The sequence below is a fragment of the Pituophis catenifer genome, unplaced genomic scaffold (assembly GCF_029215685.1).
Source record: "Pituophis catenifer annectens isolate HBS135680 unplaced genomic scaffold, rPitCat1.0.hap2 SCAF_8, whole genome shotgun sequence".
NCBI lineage: Eukaryota > Metazoa > Chordata > Lepidosauria > Squamata > Colubridae > Pituophis > Pituophis catenifer.
The window spans coordinates 77,562,716-77,580,707 of NW_027256888.1; the positions used below are offsets into that span (position 1 = coordinate 77,562,716).

General features: G+C 42.8%; 1 protein-coding gene across 1 annotated transcript in view; it reads right to left on the minus strand.

Moving 5' to 3' along the window:
• The window catches only part of ADAMTS3 (ADAM metallopeptidase with thrombospondin type 1 motif 3), a 53,196-nt gene extending 40,238 nt beyond the window's left edge, over positions 1-12,958 (minus strand). The window contains exons 1-4 of the mRNA XM_070949174.1: positions 12,916-12,958; positions 11,741-11,931; positions 8,157-8,240; positions 5,252-5,408 (exon numbers count right to left, since the gene is read on the minus strand). Of these exons, the coding sequence (XP_070805275.1) occupies positions 5,252-5,408; positions 8,157-8,240; positions 11,741-11,931; positions 12,916-12,958 (475 nt within the window). The remainder of the gene's footprint in view (positions 1-5,251; positions 5,409-8,156; positions 8,241-11,740; positions 11,932-12,915) is intronic.
• Positions 12,959-17,992: the final 5,034 nt, after the last annotated feature.

The following is a 17,992-nucleotide window of genomic DNA, read 5'->3' on the forward strand; positions in this document are numbered from 1 at the left end:
GCTTCAAGGTATTGGTTCTCACCTTTGAAGCACTCCATGGCTTAGTGCCAGGGTATTTACGAGACCGCCTTCTGCTACCGATAACCTCCCACCGGCCAATACGCTCTCACAGAGAGGGCCTCCTCAGGGTGCCATCGGTCAAACAATGTCGGCTGGCGGCCCCCAGGGGGAGAGCCTTCTCTGTGGGGGCACCCGCCCTCTGGAATGAGTGTCCTCCCGGAATACGACTGATCCCGAATCTCCGCACTTTCCATAAGGCCCTGAAGACGTTTTTATTTCAGCAAGCCGGCCTGGCCTGAATAGGTTTTATGGGTTAGTTTTTAATTGTATAGCTTGGGGTTTTAAATTGAGAGGCCGATTAATTTAATTTATTTTTAGTTATCTTAACTTTTACATTGTATGTTATTTTAATTTTCGGCTGTTCACCGCCCTGAGTCCCTTCGGGGAGAAGGGCGGGATATAAATAAATAAATAAATAAATAAATAAATAAATAAATAAATAAATAAATAAATAAATGAATGAATGAATGAATGAATGAATGAATGAATAAATAAATAAATAAATAAATAAATAAATAAATAAATAAATAAATAAATAAATAAATAAAATAAAATAAAATAAAATAAAATAAAATAATTTAAGGTCCAACACTCTTCATACTTTACATAAATGACTTTTGCGATCATATTAAAAGTAACTGTGTTCTCTTCGCTGATGATGTTAAACTTTTCAACACCACCGACAATGCAACTACCCTTCAAAAAGACCTCGACTATGAGTCAGATTGGTCTAACAAGTGGCAACTTCAAATCTCAACCAACAAATGCTCTGTCTTGCACATTGGTAAAAAAAAATAAAAAAAAAATAAAAACATAAAATACAGATTAGATGGACATGACCTCGTAGATGACCCTCACTCTGTCAAGGACCTTGGAGTACTCATATCAAATGATCTAAGTGCCAAAGCCCACTGTAATAACAGTGCCAAAAAGGCATTAAGAGTTGTTAACCTAATCTTGCATAGCTTCTTCTCTGGTAATGTTGTACTACTAACTAGAGTATGTAAAACATTTGCTAGACCAATTCTTGAATACAGCTCATCTGTCTGGAACCCGCACCGCATATCGGACATAAATACAATCGAGAGAGTCCAGAGATATTTTACGAAAAGAGTCCTCCATTCTTCTAACCGCAATAAAATATCTTATGCCACCAGACTCCAAATTTTGGGCTTAGACAATTTAGAACTATGCCGACTTCAGTCTGACCTAAGCATAGTTGAGAATTTAGGGTGGTTGAGGGCAATTCTGGTCACCACGTAATAAAAAAAGAGGTTGAGACTTTGGAAAATGTGCAAAGAAGAGCAACTAAAATGATTAAAGGCCTGGAGACTAAAACATATGAAGAACGGTTGCAGGAATTGCCAGTCTAGAGAAAAGAAGGACTAGGAATGGCATGATAGCAGTATTTCAGTATTTGAGGGGCTGCCACAAAGAAGAGGGAGTCAAGCTATTCTCCAAAGCACCTGAGGGTAGAACAAGAAGCAATGGGTGGAAACTAATCGAGGAGAGAAGCAATCTAGAACTTAAGGAGAAATTTCCTGACAGTTAGAACAATTAACCAGTGGAACAACTTGCCTCCAGAAGTTGTGAATGCTCCAACACTGGAAGTTTTTAAGAAGAGATTGGATAACCATTTGTCTGAAGTGGTGTAGGGTTTCCTGCCTAAGCAGGGGGTTGGACTAGAAGACCTCCAAGGTCCTTTGCAGCTCTAATCTGATTGATTTGTTAATTGAGGGCTGCTACCTCTAGTGCAGGGCTGTAAATCTCCTGGCCTATGGGCCAGATGCGTCATGCGCTGGCCATGCCCACGCCCAGTTTAGCGAAAGGGAAAAAAGTCCCAATAAGTCATGTGATGATATTGTTGACGACATGAGTTTGACACCCTTGTTCTAGTGAGAATCAGTTTGGTGCAATATTTAAGGCGCCAGGTTAGAAGCCGGGAGTTCTAATCCTGCGTTAGGCCCAAAGTCAAGTGGAATGACCTTAGCCCAGCCATTCTCTCTCAGCCCTAGGAAGAAAGCAATGGCAAACCACTTAAGAGCCGAGGTGGCGCAGTGGTTAGAGTGCAGTACTGCAGCTACTTCAGCTGACTGCTAGTTCAGCAGATCAGCGGATCAAATCTCACCGGCTCAAGGTTGACTCAGCCTTCCCTCCTTCCGAGGTGGGTAAAATGAGGACCCAGATTGTTGGGAGCAATATGCTATTTAGTATACTGTCTTTGGTGTAAGCCGCCCAGAGTCCTCGGAGAGTGGGTGGCATAGTAATAGTAATAGTAATAGTAATAGTAATAGTAATAGTAATAGTAATAGTAATAATAATAATAACTTCCCACAGAAAGCTGAAAACTTCAACGACTTGTTCAGGCCATTGTCAGGAGTCAACACTGACTCAAAGCACAAAATACCCACTCAAAACATCTTTAACAAAGCATCACGAAGCAGTTGTGTTCATGGAAAACTGGGCAGTTTAGAATGTCCTCCTCTCGTCTCGTCTCTTTGGGTTTACAAGCTCTGAGCTGAGAGGAGTTTATTTTGGCACAGAATAAATTATCTGGGCGGTCTACTAAAGCGCCCTCAAAGCCCACTTGATCAAAACCGCTTAAGGTTGCGGCAAGGTGGAGTTCTTTGAAGCTGTTCTTATCATCGGAGGTCATTCCACAAGCCTTCGTGGGAATCCTGTTTCATTTCACTCTCGTAACAACTGAAGAGTTCTTCCCAGCTTTTAAAAACTGAATTTCCTCAAAGAATATCTCAGGTCAGGAATTCCATGTTTACTTGGGCTCACTGCTGTGAAAAGTAAGGATGGTCTTACGTTGAACTGGACTCCTTGTGAACTGATGGACATGGGCACAATATGGTAGCAGTATGGAAGTGTTTTTTTTACATGACCTCCTGGTATGTTTTCTTTGGCTGGCCAGTGTTTGAACGGTCACTAAGTCATTCATTCATTCATTCATTCATTCATTCATTCATTCAATCAATCAATCAATCAATCAATCAATCAATCAATCAATCAGAATACAATAGTGGCCAAAATTGTGGAAACCTTTTGGGAAAAGTGTATTTTCTAAAACTAGCTAATAACACCACTTTTTGGGGGGAGTAGTACCATAAAATTATATATCAATGGGAAGATAATTTAATGAAGAATGTAATGCAATAACTTTCACAAAGGATTGGCTATTACAAGAGTAGTTACAGTATAAAGAAGAAAAGTGAAACACGTAGAAAAAACGAGATATACAAAAACGATCACCATAGAAAAAAACAAGATAGACAAAAATGATCACCATGTCAGTTAATACTTAGTTGGGTAACGTTTAGCATGAATTAGGGCCTTACAATGTCTTCCCATGGAATGAACCAAATCTTTTAGTTCTGCAGCTGTTATAATGTGAAACCAAGATGGAAGGATCGCTTCCATTAACTGGGTTTTATTGCTTCTGACTAACAAGTTTCTTTAGTCGGCTCCATAGATTTTCAGTTGAGTTAAGGTCTAGACTATTCCCAGGCCATTCCAGCAGTGAAATATGATTATCTTGAAACTCATAAAAAAAAAAGTGGTGTTATTAGCCATCAAGCCTCAAAAATATACTTTCCCCAAAAGGTTTCCACAATTTTGGCCACTACTGTAGAACCCAAGGGACCCTGGAGATCTTCCAGTCCAGCCCTTGCTCAAGCAGGAGACCTTATATGATTTCAGACAAGTGACTGTCCAGTCTCTTCTTAAAAACCTTCAGTGATGGAGCACTTCTGGAGGCAAGCCATTCCACTGTTTAATTGTCCTTACTGGTAGGAAGTTTCTCCTCAGTTCCAGGTTGCTTCTCTCCTTGATTAGTTTCCATCCCTTGTTTCTTGTCCTGCCTACAGGTTCTTTGGTAAATAAATTGACCCCCCTCCTGTTTGTGGCAGCCCCTCAAATATTGGAAGAATGCTATGAACTGTTATGCTATAATACTACTATGAAATGAACTATTGCAAGTGAAGGACTACTTGTAGCCCAAACAGGAGATGACCAAAGCATGAGTGAACAAGCAGAGAGAACCTCTATCAGTGAATACTGCAATGCTCTCTATATGGGGCTCCCCTTGGGGTGCACCCGGAGGCTCCAGTTGGTCCACAATGCGGCCGCGCGGGGGATTATGGGAGCGACGGGGCGCTCCCATGTGACACCTCTCCTGCGTGAGCTGCACTGGCTTCCTGTGGTCTTCAGGGTGCGCTTCAAGGTGTTGGTGACCACCTTTAAAGCGCTCCATGGCTTAGGGCCGGGGTATTTACGAGACCGCCTTCTGCCGCCGATAGCCTCCCACCGGCCAGTATGCTCCCACAGAGAGGGACTCCTCAGGGTGCCGTCAGCCAGACAATGTCGGCTGGCGACCCCCAGGGGGAGAGCCTTCTCTGTGGCAGCACCTGCCCTCTGGAACGACCTGCCCCCAGAGATACGCACGATACCAGACCTCCGGACTTTTCGTCGGGCCCTGAAAACACATCTTTTTCACCTAGCCAGGCTGGCTTGATCCCATCGCTTTGGTTTTAATTTGTAATTGGTTTTAATTCGGGTTGTTTTAAATGGATAGCCAAAATTATTTAATGTTTTTTAAGTTGTTTTTAAATTTTATATGTTAACGTTTTTACTATGGCTGTTCACTGCCCTGAGTCCTGTTGGAGAAGGGCGGTATACAAATTAAATAAATAAATAAATAAATAAATAAATAAATAAATAAATAAATAAATAAATAAATAAATAAATACAGGTAGACCTCAACTAACAACAGTGTCAGCTTTGGAAGCCATATGAATGCCGGACACTTCCACCTTGCCACCTTCTCGTGTATGGGAAATTAGGAGTGGGGATTTAGTAGCAGGGGATGTAGTTAGACAAAATAGCATTCTTCTTTTCGGTCAAGGTCAAGGCAGTCTTGCATCTGGAGAAGGAGTGGTTGAAGTGGAGATGGGACAGATGGTGAATGGACCATGTGATGGACGGATGGGTGCAGGGGTTGGACTGAACCGGTAGCATTTCACTCCTGAGACAAAGGAAATGTGTATAACTTAGGGCAAAAGCTGCAAGGTGCAGAGCGTCAGGGAAGAGAAGTCACCTGGATTTTCCAAAGATTGAGCCAGCTCTTCATCGTGAAGAGCTGAAGTGGGTTTTGAAGGAGTTGTGAGTGCGTACTTGTGCGCTTTACCTTGCATTCCGGCTGGTCCAAAGTCTTGCCTGGTGAGAAAGATTGCATGATCGTGATGTTCTGAATGACTGGGGTCTGTTTTTTGTTGCTGGTATGCCCAGCGACACACGTTCTCCAGGCTTCTGGATGGGTTTCCTCGTTCGATGAGGCTGACGGACTAGGAAAAAAAAACATAACAACATGCAAACAGGTTACAAAGCAATCTATTGTTTCCATCGTAGCTGGTTAGCTTAGCATTTTCCTTCTTCCCTTCCCTTCCCACCTCCTGGATACATAAATGGATGATTGATACGTGGATGGATAGAGAGAGAGAGATGATAGATAGATAGATAGATAGATAGATAGATAGATAGATAGATAGATAGATAGATGATAGACAGACAGATAGATGGTTGGTTGGTAGGAAGGTAGGTGGATGGATGGATGAATGGGATAGATGGATGGATGGATGGATGGATGGATGGATAGATAGATAGATAGATAGATAGATAGATAGATAGATAGATAATAGACAGACAGACAGATGGATGGATGGAAGATAGATGGATGGATGGATGGATGGTAGGTAGGTAGATAGATAGATAGAATTTAGGTAGATAGGTAGGTAGGTAGATAGGTAGGTAGGTAGGTAGGTAGGTAGGTAGATAGATAGATAGATAGATAGATAGATAGATAGATGATATAGATAGATGATAGATAGATAGATAGATAGATAGATAGATAGATAGATAGATAGATAGATCCTAGTTTAACTATTGTCCTCCTGAAGAACTGATGGAAGTGCAATATAAGATAAAGAAATCTCAATAATTTTTTTTTTCAACCAGCAAGCAGAGGCCTTCATAATAATATAGTACCCACAGGCACCATGTCTTAAAAGAACCAAATTTATGGCTAAGAACAACTTCATCCAAATCCCATTTTCTGCAACATTCCAGAATCTAATTGGATTCTTATCTCATACTTCATACTCATACATTGATTTGTGTGAACTGCCCCCTAAAAAAAGATGGCAGCTGTCCAGGCCTGCCTCAGGATTTATTTTTACGGAATCTCTCTATTTTGTAACCACAGATTTATATTTGGAAGGACATATTTTCTGCTTCAAACTCCCCATTTTTTTAAAAAAAATAAATAAATAAATTCCAAGTGCCTTAGATTTGCTTGTTAAAGCTACATATTGCAAACTTTGCAGGAACCATGATCTCAACTGTTTATATATTCTTTCGGAAAATAACGAACTTGGGGTCCTTCAACTGGAACAAAACATCTCATGAGGAAGAGCAGATATTCAACTGAGGAGACCAAACAAGCACATTTTGCCGGGATTCCAGATTTATTCCGTTTCTAAAACGACTCCGAGGACACTGACCGCTAAATTAATACCCACTAGCACACTGTCTGGGAAACGCACAACATGCTGTGTGTATATATACACGAGAGTTGTGTGTGCCAATACAAAAGTACAGAGTAAATATTTATTAGCTTTGGTGGAAGTCGAACCCAACCGCCTGATGTTCTTCTGCTAAATAATGTAGCGATGTTCTAAATGAATAATTAACAATAAAGGCCGCATAATGATATGCGTATTTATTTCTCTATCCGATGTTAGCATCCAGGATTTGGATCTTTGTTTCGGTTTGGTTTACCGCGAGGTAAACAGGAGGCAGTGTATACCCTGTGTTTTCCCGAAAATAAGACCCTGTCTTATTCTTTTTTTTGAACCCCGAAATAAGCACTTGGCCTTATTTTCGGGGAGGTCTTATTATTTGGGGGTGCGCGGAGGAAACCAGAAGAAATGGCGGGGGATCAGCTGCGCATGTGTTTAAATATTTTTGGGGAGGGCTTATTTTCAGGAGGGCTTATTTTAGGGCAGTGATGGCTAACCTTTTTGCCATCGCGTGCCAGGAAAGGGCAGGGATGGTGTGTGTGTGTGTGTGTGTGTGTCATGCGCACACGTGCCCACACGCATAATTCTATGCGACCCACCCACCCCCCTCTCACGGCATGCAATGGCCTGGTAGGCCTGTTTTTCTTTCTCACCTGGCTCCAGGACCTCTCTAGGCGTCTGGGGAGGGTGAAAACAGCCTTCCCCACCCCTCTGGAGGCACTCCGGAGGCCAAAAATGGCCTGTTTGACAACTTCCAGTCCCATCGGGAGCTGAGCTTGCGTGCCCATTGATATGGTTACGTGTGCCACCTGTGGCACGCGTGCCATAGGTTCGCCATCACGGTTTTAGGGCATGCACTCAAAAGCCTGATTGGACTTATTATCAGGGGATGTCTTATTTTCAGGGAAACAGGGTATATGCTGCTGCCCTCTGGAACGATTTGCCCCCGGAGATACGAAGGATATCGGATCTCCGGGTCTTTCGCCATGCCCTAAAAACTTTTCTTTTCCATCAAGCAGGGCTGGCGTGAAACACCCCCCCCCCTATTTTTAGCCTTTTAAATTGTCAATGGGTTTTAGTTTGAATGTTTTAAATTTTGGGCCAAAGTCATATAATTCTTTTAAAAAATTTAAATTTTGTATTGGTATGTGTTTTAGTTCTGGATGTGCACCGCCCTAAGTCCACTAGGAGAAGGGCGGGATACAAATTGAATAAAATAAAATAAAATAAAATAAAATAAATAAATAAATAAATAAATAAATAAATAAATAAATAAATAAATAAATATATGATGATCTGGGGAGATATTTTCTCAGAGAGGGGCTTATTTTTATTTTTTGAGAAAAAGAACACCAAACAGCACAGCTGAAAATGATTCACTCAGCTTGCAAATTCTCACAGTGCGGTTTTTTTAAAAAAACAAGGTCATACCAAGCATCTTCCTACATATTCTATTGAGTCGCTATGACTGTTTCCGTGCAGGAGACAGGTGAGCCTTCCACCTGGTTTACTTACCTTGGCATAACCTAACATCATCATTCGAACAAGCACAACGTTTATGTGGATGCCAAGGGATTCATCGTGATAAATTTCATTCACCTAAACGGAAGAAAGAGAAAAGGAAACAACATAAGAATTTTTTTTTTTACTAATGAGATAGTCAAGAAAAACATGGATTGAAGACTCCACATTGATTGATTGATTGATTGATTGATTGATTCATTCATTCATTCATTCATTCATTCATTCATTCATTCAATTTCTCTAACAGCCCATCTCAATCAATGACCGGAGGTAGCTTACAATCGCAAAACTATAAAAATTATTTTAAAAAGTTAGAATGATAAAAAAAAAAAATCTTAACAATGATAAAAAAAAACATTTTAAAAGAAAAAAAACATCCAGAATAAATATACACAGCAACAGAGATAGTTACTGTATTTTTCGGACTATAAAACGTACCTATCTTTTTTGGTGAGGAAAAGAAGAAAAAGAAATCTCCCTCTGCCTCTGCGCAATTTTGCCTCGTTGCAGCAAACAGCAAATTGCCTGCTTTACTCTCATTTTCGTTTTCAGCATAGCTTGATTGACAAGGAAAAAAAAAAATCTGCTCCAGCAAATTACCTCCTTTCAGCAAGCAGTAGAAGCCCGCGTAAAACAGCTGAGAGTCGGGAGGCGGATCCAATCAACTTGTGCTAATTAGGCTGTGCTGAAGCTGAAATGGGATGTTTCTTCTTGCTGCTTGCTGCAAGGAGGTAAATTGCTGGGAGGCAGAGGCCAAAGGGCGGGGGCCAGTGGGTGGGCGAGGCTACATTCGGTGTATAAGACGCACCTAAATTTTCACTCCCTTTTGGGGGGGGAAAAAGGTGCGTCTTATACCCCGAAAAATACAGTAATCAGTTAACAGTAAAGCCAAGAAATGAGACCTTTAACGCATTCAGCACCAGGGGTGGGTTTCACTTACCTTCTGCGCATGTGCAGATTGTATTTGATGACATCCGGGCCGATGGGCGGAGCCTTCCACTGCTGCTGCTACCGGTTTGCCCGAACTGGTAGCAAGCCACTGCTGTTTAGCACCCCTGAGCTACGGATCACAGCCAAATTTGTAAACCCTTTTAAAAGGCCAACTGGCTTGGAGCCATTCTAATCTATGAGGGAAAGATCTCCCATGGGGCCGCTGCAGAAAAGGCCCCGTCTACAAGTCCCCATAGTTGACACACTTTGGCTGACAGGATCTACAGCATGCCCAGTCTGTTAGATAGAATTGGACGGGTAGAAATTCTTAGAAGAAAACAATCCCTCACGTAATTTGCAGTCTGCGTCAGATATAAGGTACAAGTTAGGAATCCTTGCTTAGATGTTTGTTTGTTTGTTTTTCTAAATGGGTAAATGATCCAGGGCTTATGTATGTCTCAGGACCTCACTAATTGGCCAGGGTTTACTTCCCTCTTTCTAGGTTACAACCAGTTGTTCCAGTTATTTACCAGAAACTTCTAAAGCACTTTAGTAACTGGAGATACCAACTTTCTTTCGGTCAGGACCAACATTGGAGGCCACCAGTAGATGGGGCTGGAACAAGCAGGGAACCTCAGCAAAGCCAAAATGGATGGGAGTCTCATTATTTGTCTTTCAACTTTCTTTCTTTCTTTCTTTCTTTCTTTCTTTCTTTCTTTCTTTCTTTCTTTCTTTCTTTCTTTCTTTCTTTCTTTCTTTTTTTTCTTTCTTCCTCCCCTCCCCCCACCTCTCTTCTTTCCTCCCCCCACATTTTTTCCTTCTGTCCTCCCTTCCTCCCTCCTTCACTCCCTCCTTTCTTTCTTCTTTCCTCCCTCCCTCCCTCCATTCCTTCTTTCCTTCTGTCCTCCCTCCCTTCTTTCTTTCCTTGCTTCCTCCCACCCACCCTCCCTCTTTTTCTCTCTCTCTCTTTCGCTCCCCTCCCATCCTCTTTCTTTCTTTCTTTCTTTCTTTCTTTCTTTCTTTCTTTCTTTCTTTCTTTCTTTCTTTCTTTCTTTCTTTCTTTCTCATATGTTACCCATTTCATGCCACTCTGGGCAGCTTACAATATGACAAAAGCCAAAATACAAACTACTCAATATTCAAAATTCTTTCTCTGAAACTCTCTTGTTGTTTTCCTTTGCTTTGTTTGGAAAGCATCTCTCCATTCCCTAAAATTATGCTTTCACAGCAACCGCAACTTTTTAATTTGTGGTCTTTCTTTAAAGGCGACGTTTGCTGCTGAAACGCTGCTCTGTTGCTTAAAACGCAGCGTGGCTCTGACGCTGGAAAATTGAATTACTCTGGAAAGCAACACCCATTTTTGCATTTATTTGGTGCTAACAGCTCCGAGAGCAGGTCTTCTGACCCCCAGAAACATTCATTCTGGAACAAAGAGACCAAAGCTTTTCAAATGCCAATATTCTAAAGGCACTGGAAATGTAATCAGAAAGGTCAGCACTAGGATTTTTGCTCTTTAGGGGAGAAATTAGATAAAAACTAGACCTGTGCATTGCTTTGGATTTCCAGGCGTACAAGAGTACGAATGTTAGTTCTGTCTTCCTTAAAGCACTGCTACAACTTTTTCTGGGAAGTCCTATGAGCTATTTTTGGGTATAAAATGTAAAGGTAAAAAGGTAAAGTTTCCCCTTGTGCATATGTGCAAGTCGTTTCCGACTCTAGGGGGCGGTGCTCATCTCCGTTTCAAAGCCGAAGAGCCAGCGCTGTCCAGAGACGTCTCCGTGGTCATGTGGCCGGCATGACTCAACGCCAAAGATGCACGGAACGCTGTTACCTTCCCACCAAAGGTGGTCCCTATTTTTCTACTTCCATTTTTGACGTGCTTTCGAACTGCTAGGTTGGCAGAAGCCGGGACAAGTCACAGGAGCTCACCCCACGGTGAATTATGGGGAATTATGGTCCCTTTATAATCTGTGGACTTCAACTCCCAGAATTCCTGAGCCAGCCACAAATCACAAAAGGGGCCATAGTTACCCACCCCTGTTCTAGATGTTCTACTTTCCAGTCTTACCTGTAAGCCTTAGCATTTCCTGGCAAATCGGCCACCCAAAAAGTAAGTCGGTTCAACCCTCTGTAGCAGTGGTGGGTTTCAAAATTTTTTACTACCGGTTCTGTGGGTGTGGCTTGGTGGGCGTGACAGGAGAAGGATACTGCAAAATCCCCATTTCCTCCCGATCAGCTGGGACTTGGGAGGCAGAAAATAGAAATGGGGGCGGGTCCAGTCAGAATTTTTACTACCGGTTCTCCGAACTACTCAAAATTTCCGCTACCGGTTCTCCAGAACTGGTCAGAACCTGCTGAAACCCACCTCTGCCCTGTAGCTTTTTCAAGATTATCCACGATCACTTTGCGACTGAAGTAGTGGTGAAATTCAGCCGGTTATATCCGGTTCGGGCTAACCGGTAGCGCCAGCAGTGGGAGGCTCCTGCCCAGACATCATCACATCCCATTTTTGACCCTCTGCGTGGAGGAGGCAGGCACGCTTAAATTTGCGAATTGTTAACGAAGGTAAGTGAATTTCACCCCTGGACTGAAGTGACCGAGATCTTTATTTCTCCCAAATCAAGACAAGAAAAGTTTGCACTCACAATATTCATCAGCGTGAGAAGATAGTTCTGCACGTGTTCTTTGCCATGGAATCGGACCACGGAATCATCTACTCCAAGGAGAACCTCAATGTTGTAGTCATTTTCTCCGGCGTGTCTGCGCCGCCTCAGCGTTTCGTTCAGATCCTGCTGTATTCTTGCATAAGTTGGCTCCAGACTGAGTAGATCAGATTCTGAGTGAAGCAAAGAAACAAATCCAAGGATTAGAAGCTAATTACCATTATCCATAGCTGGACCGTGGTTCTCCACAGAGAATATCCCACATATGTAACAGAGATTTTGTCAGCTCAGAAAGGAAACACCGTACATCTGGGATTACATCTGGAATCTTAGATCGTGAGGCTCAGCGTCAAAAGAATGATTAGCAACATAAACTCAGTCAGAGGTTAGTCCAGAAAAAAGTTTGATCTTTATCCAGGATGACTGATTCTGTACTGTTATTCCTTTTTTTGCTGCTTATCTGGAGACCGTGAAGATTCAAGAGGGCCTCAGATGACGTCTAAACGCTTCCTCAATTGAGGGTCTTCAGAATGTAGGCCCAGTGGTGTTCTCAGCACTTCTAGAGTCTACCCTGTTTCCCCGAAAATAAGACATCCCCTGATAATAAGCCCAATCGGGCTTTTGAGCACATGTGCTAAAATAAGACTTCCCCAAAAATAAGCCCTCCCTGAAAATATTTAAACACAGAGCTGGAAATCAGGTAAGACGGCAAGAGGAGCCCCATCTTGCTCCATGCACCCCAAAATAATAAGACTTCGCTGAAAATGAGGCCAAGTGCTTATTTCAGGGTTCAAAAAAATATAAGACAAGGTCTTATTTTCGGGGAAACATGGCAGACATTATTTATTGACTAGATTTTTATCCCATCTTTATTATTTTATAAGTAACTCAAGGCAACGAACATACATTATACTCTTTTCTCCTCCAATTTTCCCCATGACAATAGTGGGTTGGATTGAGAGAGAGTGACTGGCCCAAAGTCATATAGTTGGCTTTGGTTCGTAAGGAGGACTAGAACTCAGAGTCTCTTGCTGATTGGCCCAAAGTCACCTCGCTGGTTTTCAATTCCTAAGGTGGGACTAGAACTCACTGTCTCCTGGTGATCGGTTCAAAGACACCCAGCCAACTTTCATGCCTAAGGCACGACTCGAACTTACCGTCTCTTAGTGATTGGCTGAAAGTCACCCAACCAGCTTTCATGCCTAAAATAGGACTAGAATTCACAGTTTCCTGATTTCTAAGCCAGCACCTTAACCACTACGCCAAACTGGCTATCCATCAAGATATCTATTTGTACGGAGGACTAGAACTCAGAGTCTCTTGCTGATTGGCCCAAAGTCACCTTGCTGGCTTTCAACTCCTAAGGTGGGACTAGAACTCACTGTCTCCTGGTGATCAGTTCAAAGACACCCAGCCAACTTTCATGCCTAAGGCACAATTCGAACTTACCGTCTCCTAGTGATTGGCCCAAAGTCACCCAACCAACTTTCATGCGTAAGGTAGGACTAGAATTCACAGTCTCCTGGTTTCTAGGCCAGCACCTTAACCGCTACACCAAACTGGCTATCCACCAAGATATCCATGCAGGAACCATCAATAAGAGAAGGCCGGTAACACCATGACTAGGAAGCAATTGCATATACTGGCAAAAGATCAATTATTATAACCTTCATTCTCACTAAATCTAGCAAAAAGAAAATTAGGGAAGTAAACTGAAGTTAATGTGCCAATTAGGAGGACCAGGCAGGGTGAACTTCTGTTTATTTAAATAAAAAGCAGATGAACGGAAGAATAGAGATGCTGAATAATGTTTGAAGAACGGCGAATATTATGGATGCAACAAAATGATGTAAATGCAAGTTGACTGCCAAGCAGAGGTGGCATTCAGCTGGTTCAGACCAGTTCGGGCGAACTGGTAGTAGCGACCTGCAGGTACCGGCACAATGCCGTCCTATTTAGCCCCGTTTTCAAGCTGTGCGCATACGTTGGAGCCATGCGTGCGAGCAAAGTGCATGCGTGGAAAGCCGTGCACATACATGGAGGTGGCGGGTATGCTCACATTTTCGGTGCTGGGCGAACCAGTAGGTAAATTATATGAATCCTACCCAGTGGTGAAATGTAAAATTTGTTACTACCGGTTCTGTGGGCGTGGCTTGGTGGGGGCGGATAATATGACTGAGTGGGCGTGGCCAACTTTTTTTTAATTTTTATTGTTAAAACCATTTTTTCTATAACTTCTTTGGCCGAAGAGGTTGTAAAAAGATGCTTTAAGATGCCAGCTGAAGATGCCAGCTGACTTGCCTGATCGGCAGAGGCTTTTTCTTTTTTTTCTTTTAAGCCTCTGAAGTTTGCAGCTGACTTGCCTGATCGGCAGAGGCTTTTTCTTTCTTTTTTTTTTTAACCTCTGACCATCCCAGCTGAGTTGTCTGATCAGCAGAGGCTTTTTTTCTTTTAAAAACATTTTTTTCTACAACCTCTTCGTCAAAAGAGGTTGTAGAAAAAATGCTTTTAAAAGCCTCTGACGATTCCAGCTCAGCCGCGCGATCATCAGAGGCTTTTTTTTTTTACTTTTAAAAGCATTTTTTTCGGCCGAAGAGGCTGTAGAAAAAATGCTTTTAAAAATTAAAAAAAAAGCCTCTGATGATTGCGCAGCTCAGCTGGGCATGGGAGTGGGGTAGGGATTTTTGCTACCGGTTCTCCAAACCACCTGCGCCATCGCTACCGGATTGGGCGATCCAGTCCGAACCGGGAGCATTTCACCCCTGATCCCACCCCTGCTCCCAAGCATCGAAAATGCGATCGTGTGCCATGGAGTAGGTGGCTAACTTCAAAATCAGATCATAAATAGCTTTGGGGAGGTCCGTCGTAACTTTAAATGCTCACTAAGCCTTATTTCAATTGAAATAAAACTTAGAAACAAGAAGTTTAATATATGAAATTGTAGTAGTTGGAACATTTGGGTTAAGATAGATACTTAATTGGATTCTACTAATATGTTGAATTGTATTATTTGGAATAGTTGATAAAAGAGTCATTTGTGACTAGAATAAGAGAATTTAAGGAAATAATTGGGGATTGTACCATGTTGTGTGAATTTAAACTTAGGGGTTCAAATTTTAGGGAGGGAAAATTGAATTATATCAGGATGAGAAGTTAAGATGAAGGGTAATATTGGTTTCTTAAAATTAGAGAGAATAAATGCTATGATAAAAATTGAACATATAAAATTGAGTTAAAGATGAACAAAAATCTGTATAAATTTAAAACCAGCGCCAATATTCTATTTAGAAAAGATGTATTGTATGTTTGTTTGTGCGTTTAAAAAAATAAAAAAAATTTACAAAAAAAAAATAGTCACTAGACATACCCAGTACCTGCAACCGTTCTTCATATGTTTTAGCCTCCAGTCTCCTAATCATCTTCGTTGCTCTTCTCTACACTCTTTCTAGAGTCTCCACCTATTTTTTTTATATCGTGGCGACCAAAACTGAATGCAGTAATGCAATATCTACAGGCTTCCTTTGATTTTATACTTCAAAGTCTTGCAATTGCCATCAGTTGAGCTTAACAAAGCCGAGCGTTGATTTGCACACCAATTAAAAAAAAAGAAAAGAAAAGAAAACGCACCAACTGTTGGAGATCAGCTATGATTATCGCCCGTTTTCTTCCCAGCCTGGCACATTAGCCAGATCACAGAGTGCACAAAATCCAAAGCGTGCACCGGTATGCTTGATCAAAAGCTTAATGACCGAATGAAAAGGAGTTCAACCATGGCTGCTGCCGTGAAGTCCCTTTGCGTGCTTTTCAAACTGAATTGCCTTTGGCTACGTGGAATCTTTCTAGCTCAGAGGCAGGCTGAAAACTGCCGAAGTTGGACTTGACTTTTAGAAATCCCACCTGGGAATGTGCTGTTGCGCTGTTTTAGATGTACCGTATTTATGTATGTATGTATGTATGTATGTATGTATGTATTTATTTATTTATTTATTTATTTATTATAAAATTTATAGAGCGCCCTTCTCCCAAAGGACTCAGGACGGTGTACAGCCAAAGTAAAAAAAAAAAACATATTTATTATTTATTTATTTATTTATTTTATTAAATTTCTATATCGCCCTTCTCCCGAAGGACTCAGGGCGGTGAACAGCCATAAGATAAAATTCAAAAATTTAAAATAGATTAAAAACGAATTAAATAATTTGGCTGAATTTAAAATACCCCAAAATTTAAAGCAGATTAAAATTTATATTTAAGATTTATATTTAAAAGGGGAGAAGATTTAGGCCAGGCCAGCTTGATGAAATAAAAAAGTTTTAAGCGCGCGACGGAAGGTGCGCAGATCCGGGATCCTCCGTATCTCCGGGGGGAGCTCGTTCCAGATCGTAGGTGCCCCCACAGAGAAGGCTCTCCCCCTAGGGGCCGCCAGTCGACATTGTTTGGCCGACGGCACCCGGAGGAGCCCCTCTCTATGGGAGCGTACTGGCCGGTGGGAGGCTATTGGTGGTAGCAGGCGGTCCCGTAGATAACCAGGTCCTAGATACAAACATTAAAAACAATTTAAAAAGATATATATAAACTTGGCCCCAAAGTTAAAAAACATTAACAAAACATATTAAAAACATTTAAAAAGCATTAAGCCAGCCCGGCTTGCTGAAAAAGGAAGGTCTTCAGGGCACGGCGGAAGGCACCGAGGTCTTGAATTCTTCGTATCTCTGGGGGCAGTTGATTCCAGAGGGCAGGTGCCCCCACAGAGAAGGCCCTCCCCCTGGGGCCACCAGTCTACATTGCTTGGCCGATGGCACCCCGAGAAGGCCCTCTCTGTGGGAGCGCACCGGTCGGTGGGAGGTCATTGGTGGCAGCAGACGGTCTCGAAGGTATCCAGGTCCTATGCCATGGAGCGCTTTAAAGGTGATAACCAACACATTGAAGCGCACCCGGAAGACCACTGGGAGCCAGTGCAGCTCACACAGGAGAGGTGTTATGTGGGAGCGCCATGCAGCTCCCGTCACTACCCGCGCGGCTGCATTCTGGACCAGCTGGAGTCTCCGGGTGCTCTTCAAGGGGAGCCCCATGTAGAGAGTGTTGCCGTAGTCCAGGCGAGAGGTGACGAGGGCATGAGTGACTGTGCACAAGGAACGAGTTCTGTCTGTCTGTCTGACTGACTGTCTGTCTATGGTTTGTGTCGCTTTATACTGCTTTGGTAAGACTGCATTTGGAATACTACATCCAGTTTTGGTCACCACGAGGCAAAAAAAGATGTTGAGACTCTAGAAAGAGTGCAGAGAAGAGGAACAACAAGGGAACTGGAGCAGGGGTGGGCTTCAAAAATTTCAACAAGGGATTCTTTGCCCGGTTGCTGGATGGGTGTGGCCATGGTGGGCGTGGCCAGGGGTGTGATAGGCAGCACGCAGCCTCCTGCACCTCCCTGGGAGCAAAAACGGGCCGTGGGGGCGCACGCCACACCCCCTCTGTGCCTCGTTTTTTGGCCTAGTAGGCCTTCCTGCAGCCTTCTGGGAGGGAAAACAGGGCACAAGGGGGCGCATCACTCCCCGCGCCCTGTTTTGGGCCTAGTAGGCCTCCCTGCAGCCTCCTGAGAGCAAAAATGGGGCGAGTGGGGACTCATGGAAGGGGTGGGGTGGGGCAGGGCAGGGTGGGGTGGGGCTAGCCCAGTGGTCGGATTCAAATAATTTAACAACCGGTTCTCTGCCCTAATTATTTCTTCCAATAACCAATACACCAAACTGCTCAGAATGTTAACAACCGGTTCTCCCGAAGTGGTACGAACTGGCTGAATCCCACCACCGGGCCATCCATCCATTTAACAACCGGTTTGCCCGAACCGGCTGAATCCCCTGTCCAAGGTCCCTTCTAACTCTGTCATTCTATAGTCTCAGCTCAATAGCGCCTCAGTCTCTTTCCTTGACATCCTCACATCAAACCCTGAGATCTCCCTGGACCCGCCTCGCAGGTGAGAAACTCAGCATCACAAATTAGCGTCACCATTCGACCTCAGCAATTTTCAGGCTCCAAAATAAATAAAAATAAAATTAAATTAAAATGCAAAGCTGGCATAGCATACGAGTGGGAAATTTAGAGCCTGGCTCCCGTTTCTAAAAATTGCTGCGACCTGCAGAGGTTTTGCTGGGGTGCCACGTCCAGTGGAAACATAGAATCAAGCCTTCAGAATGGCTTACGTATGGGATGAATGAGAGACCCCGAACAGGACAGATTGAA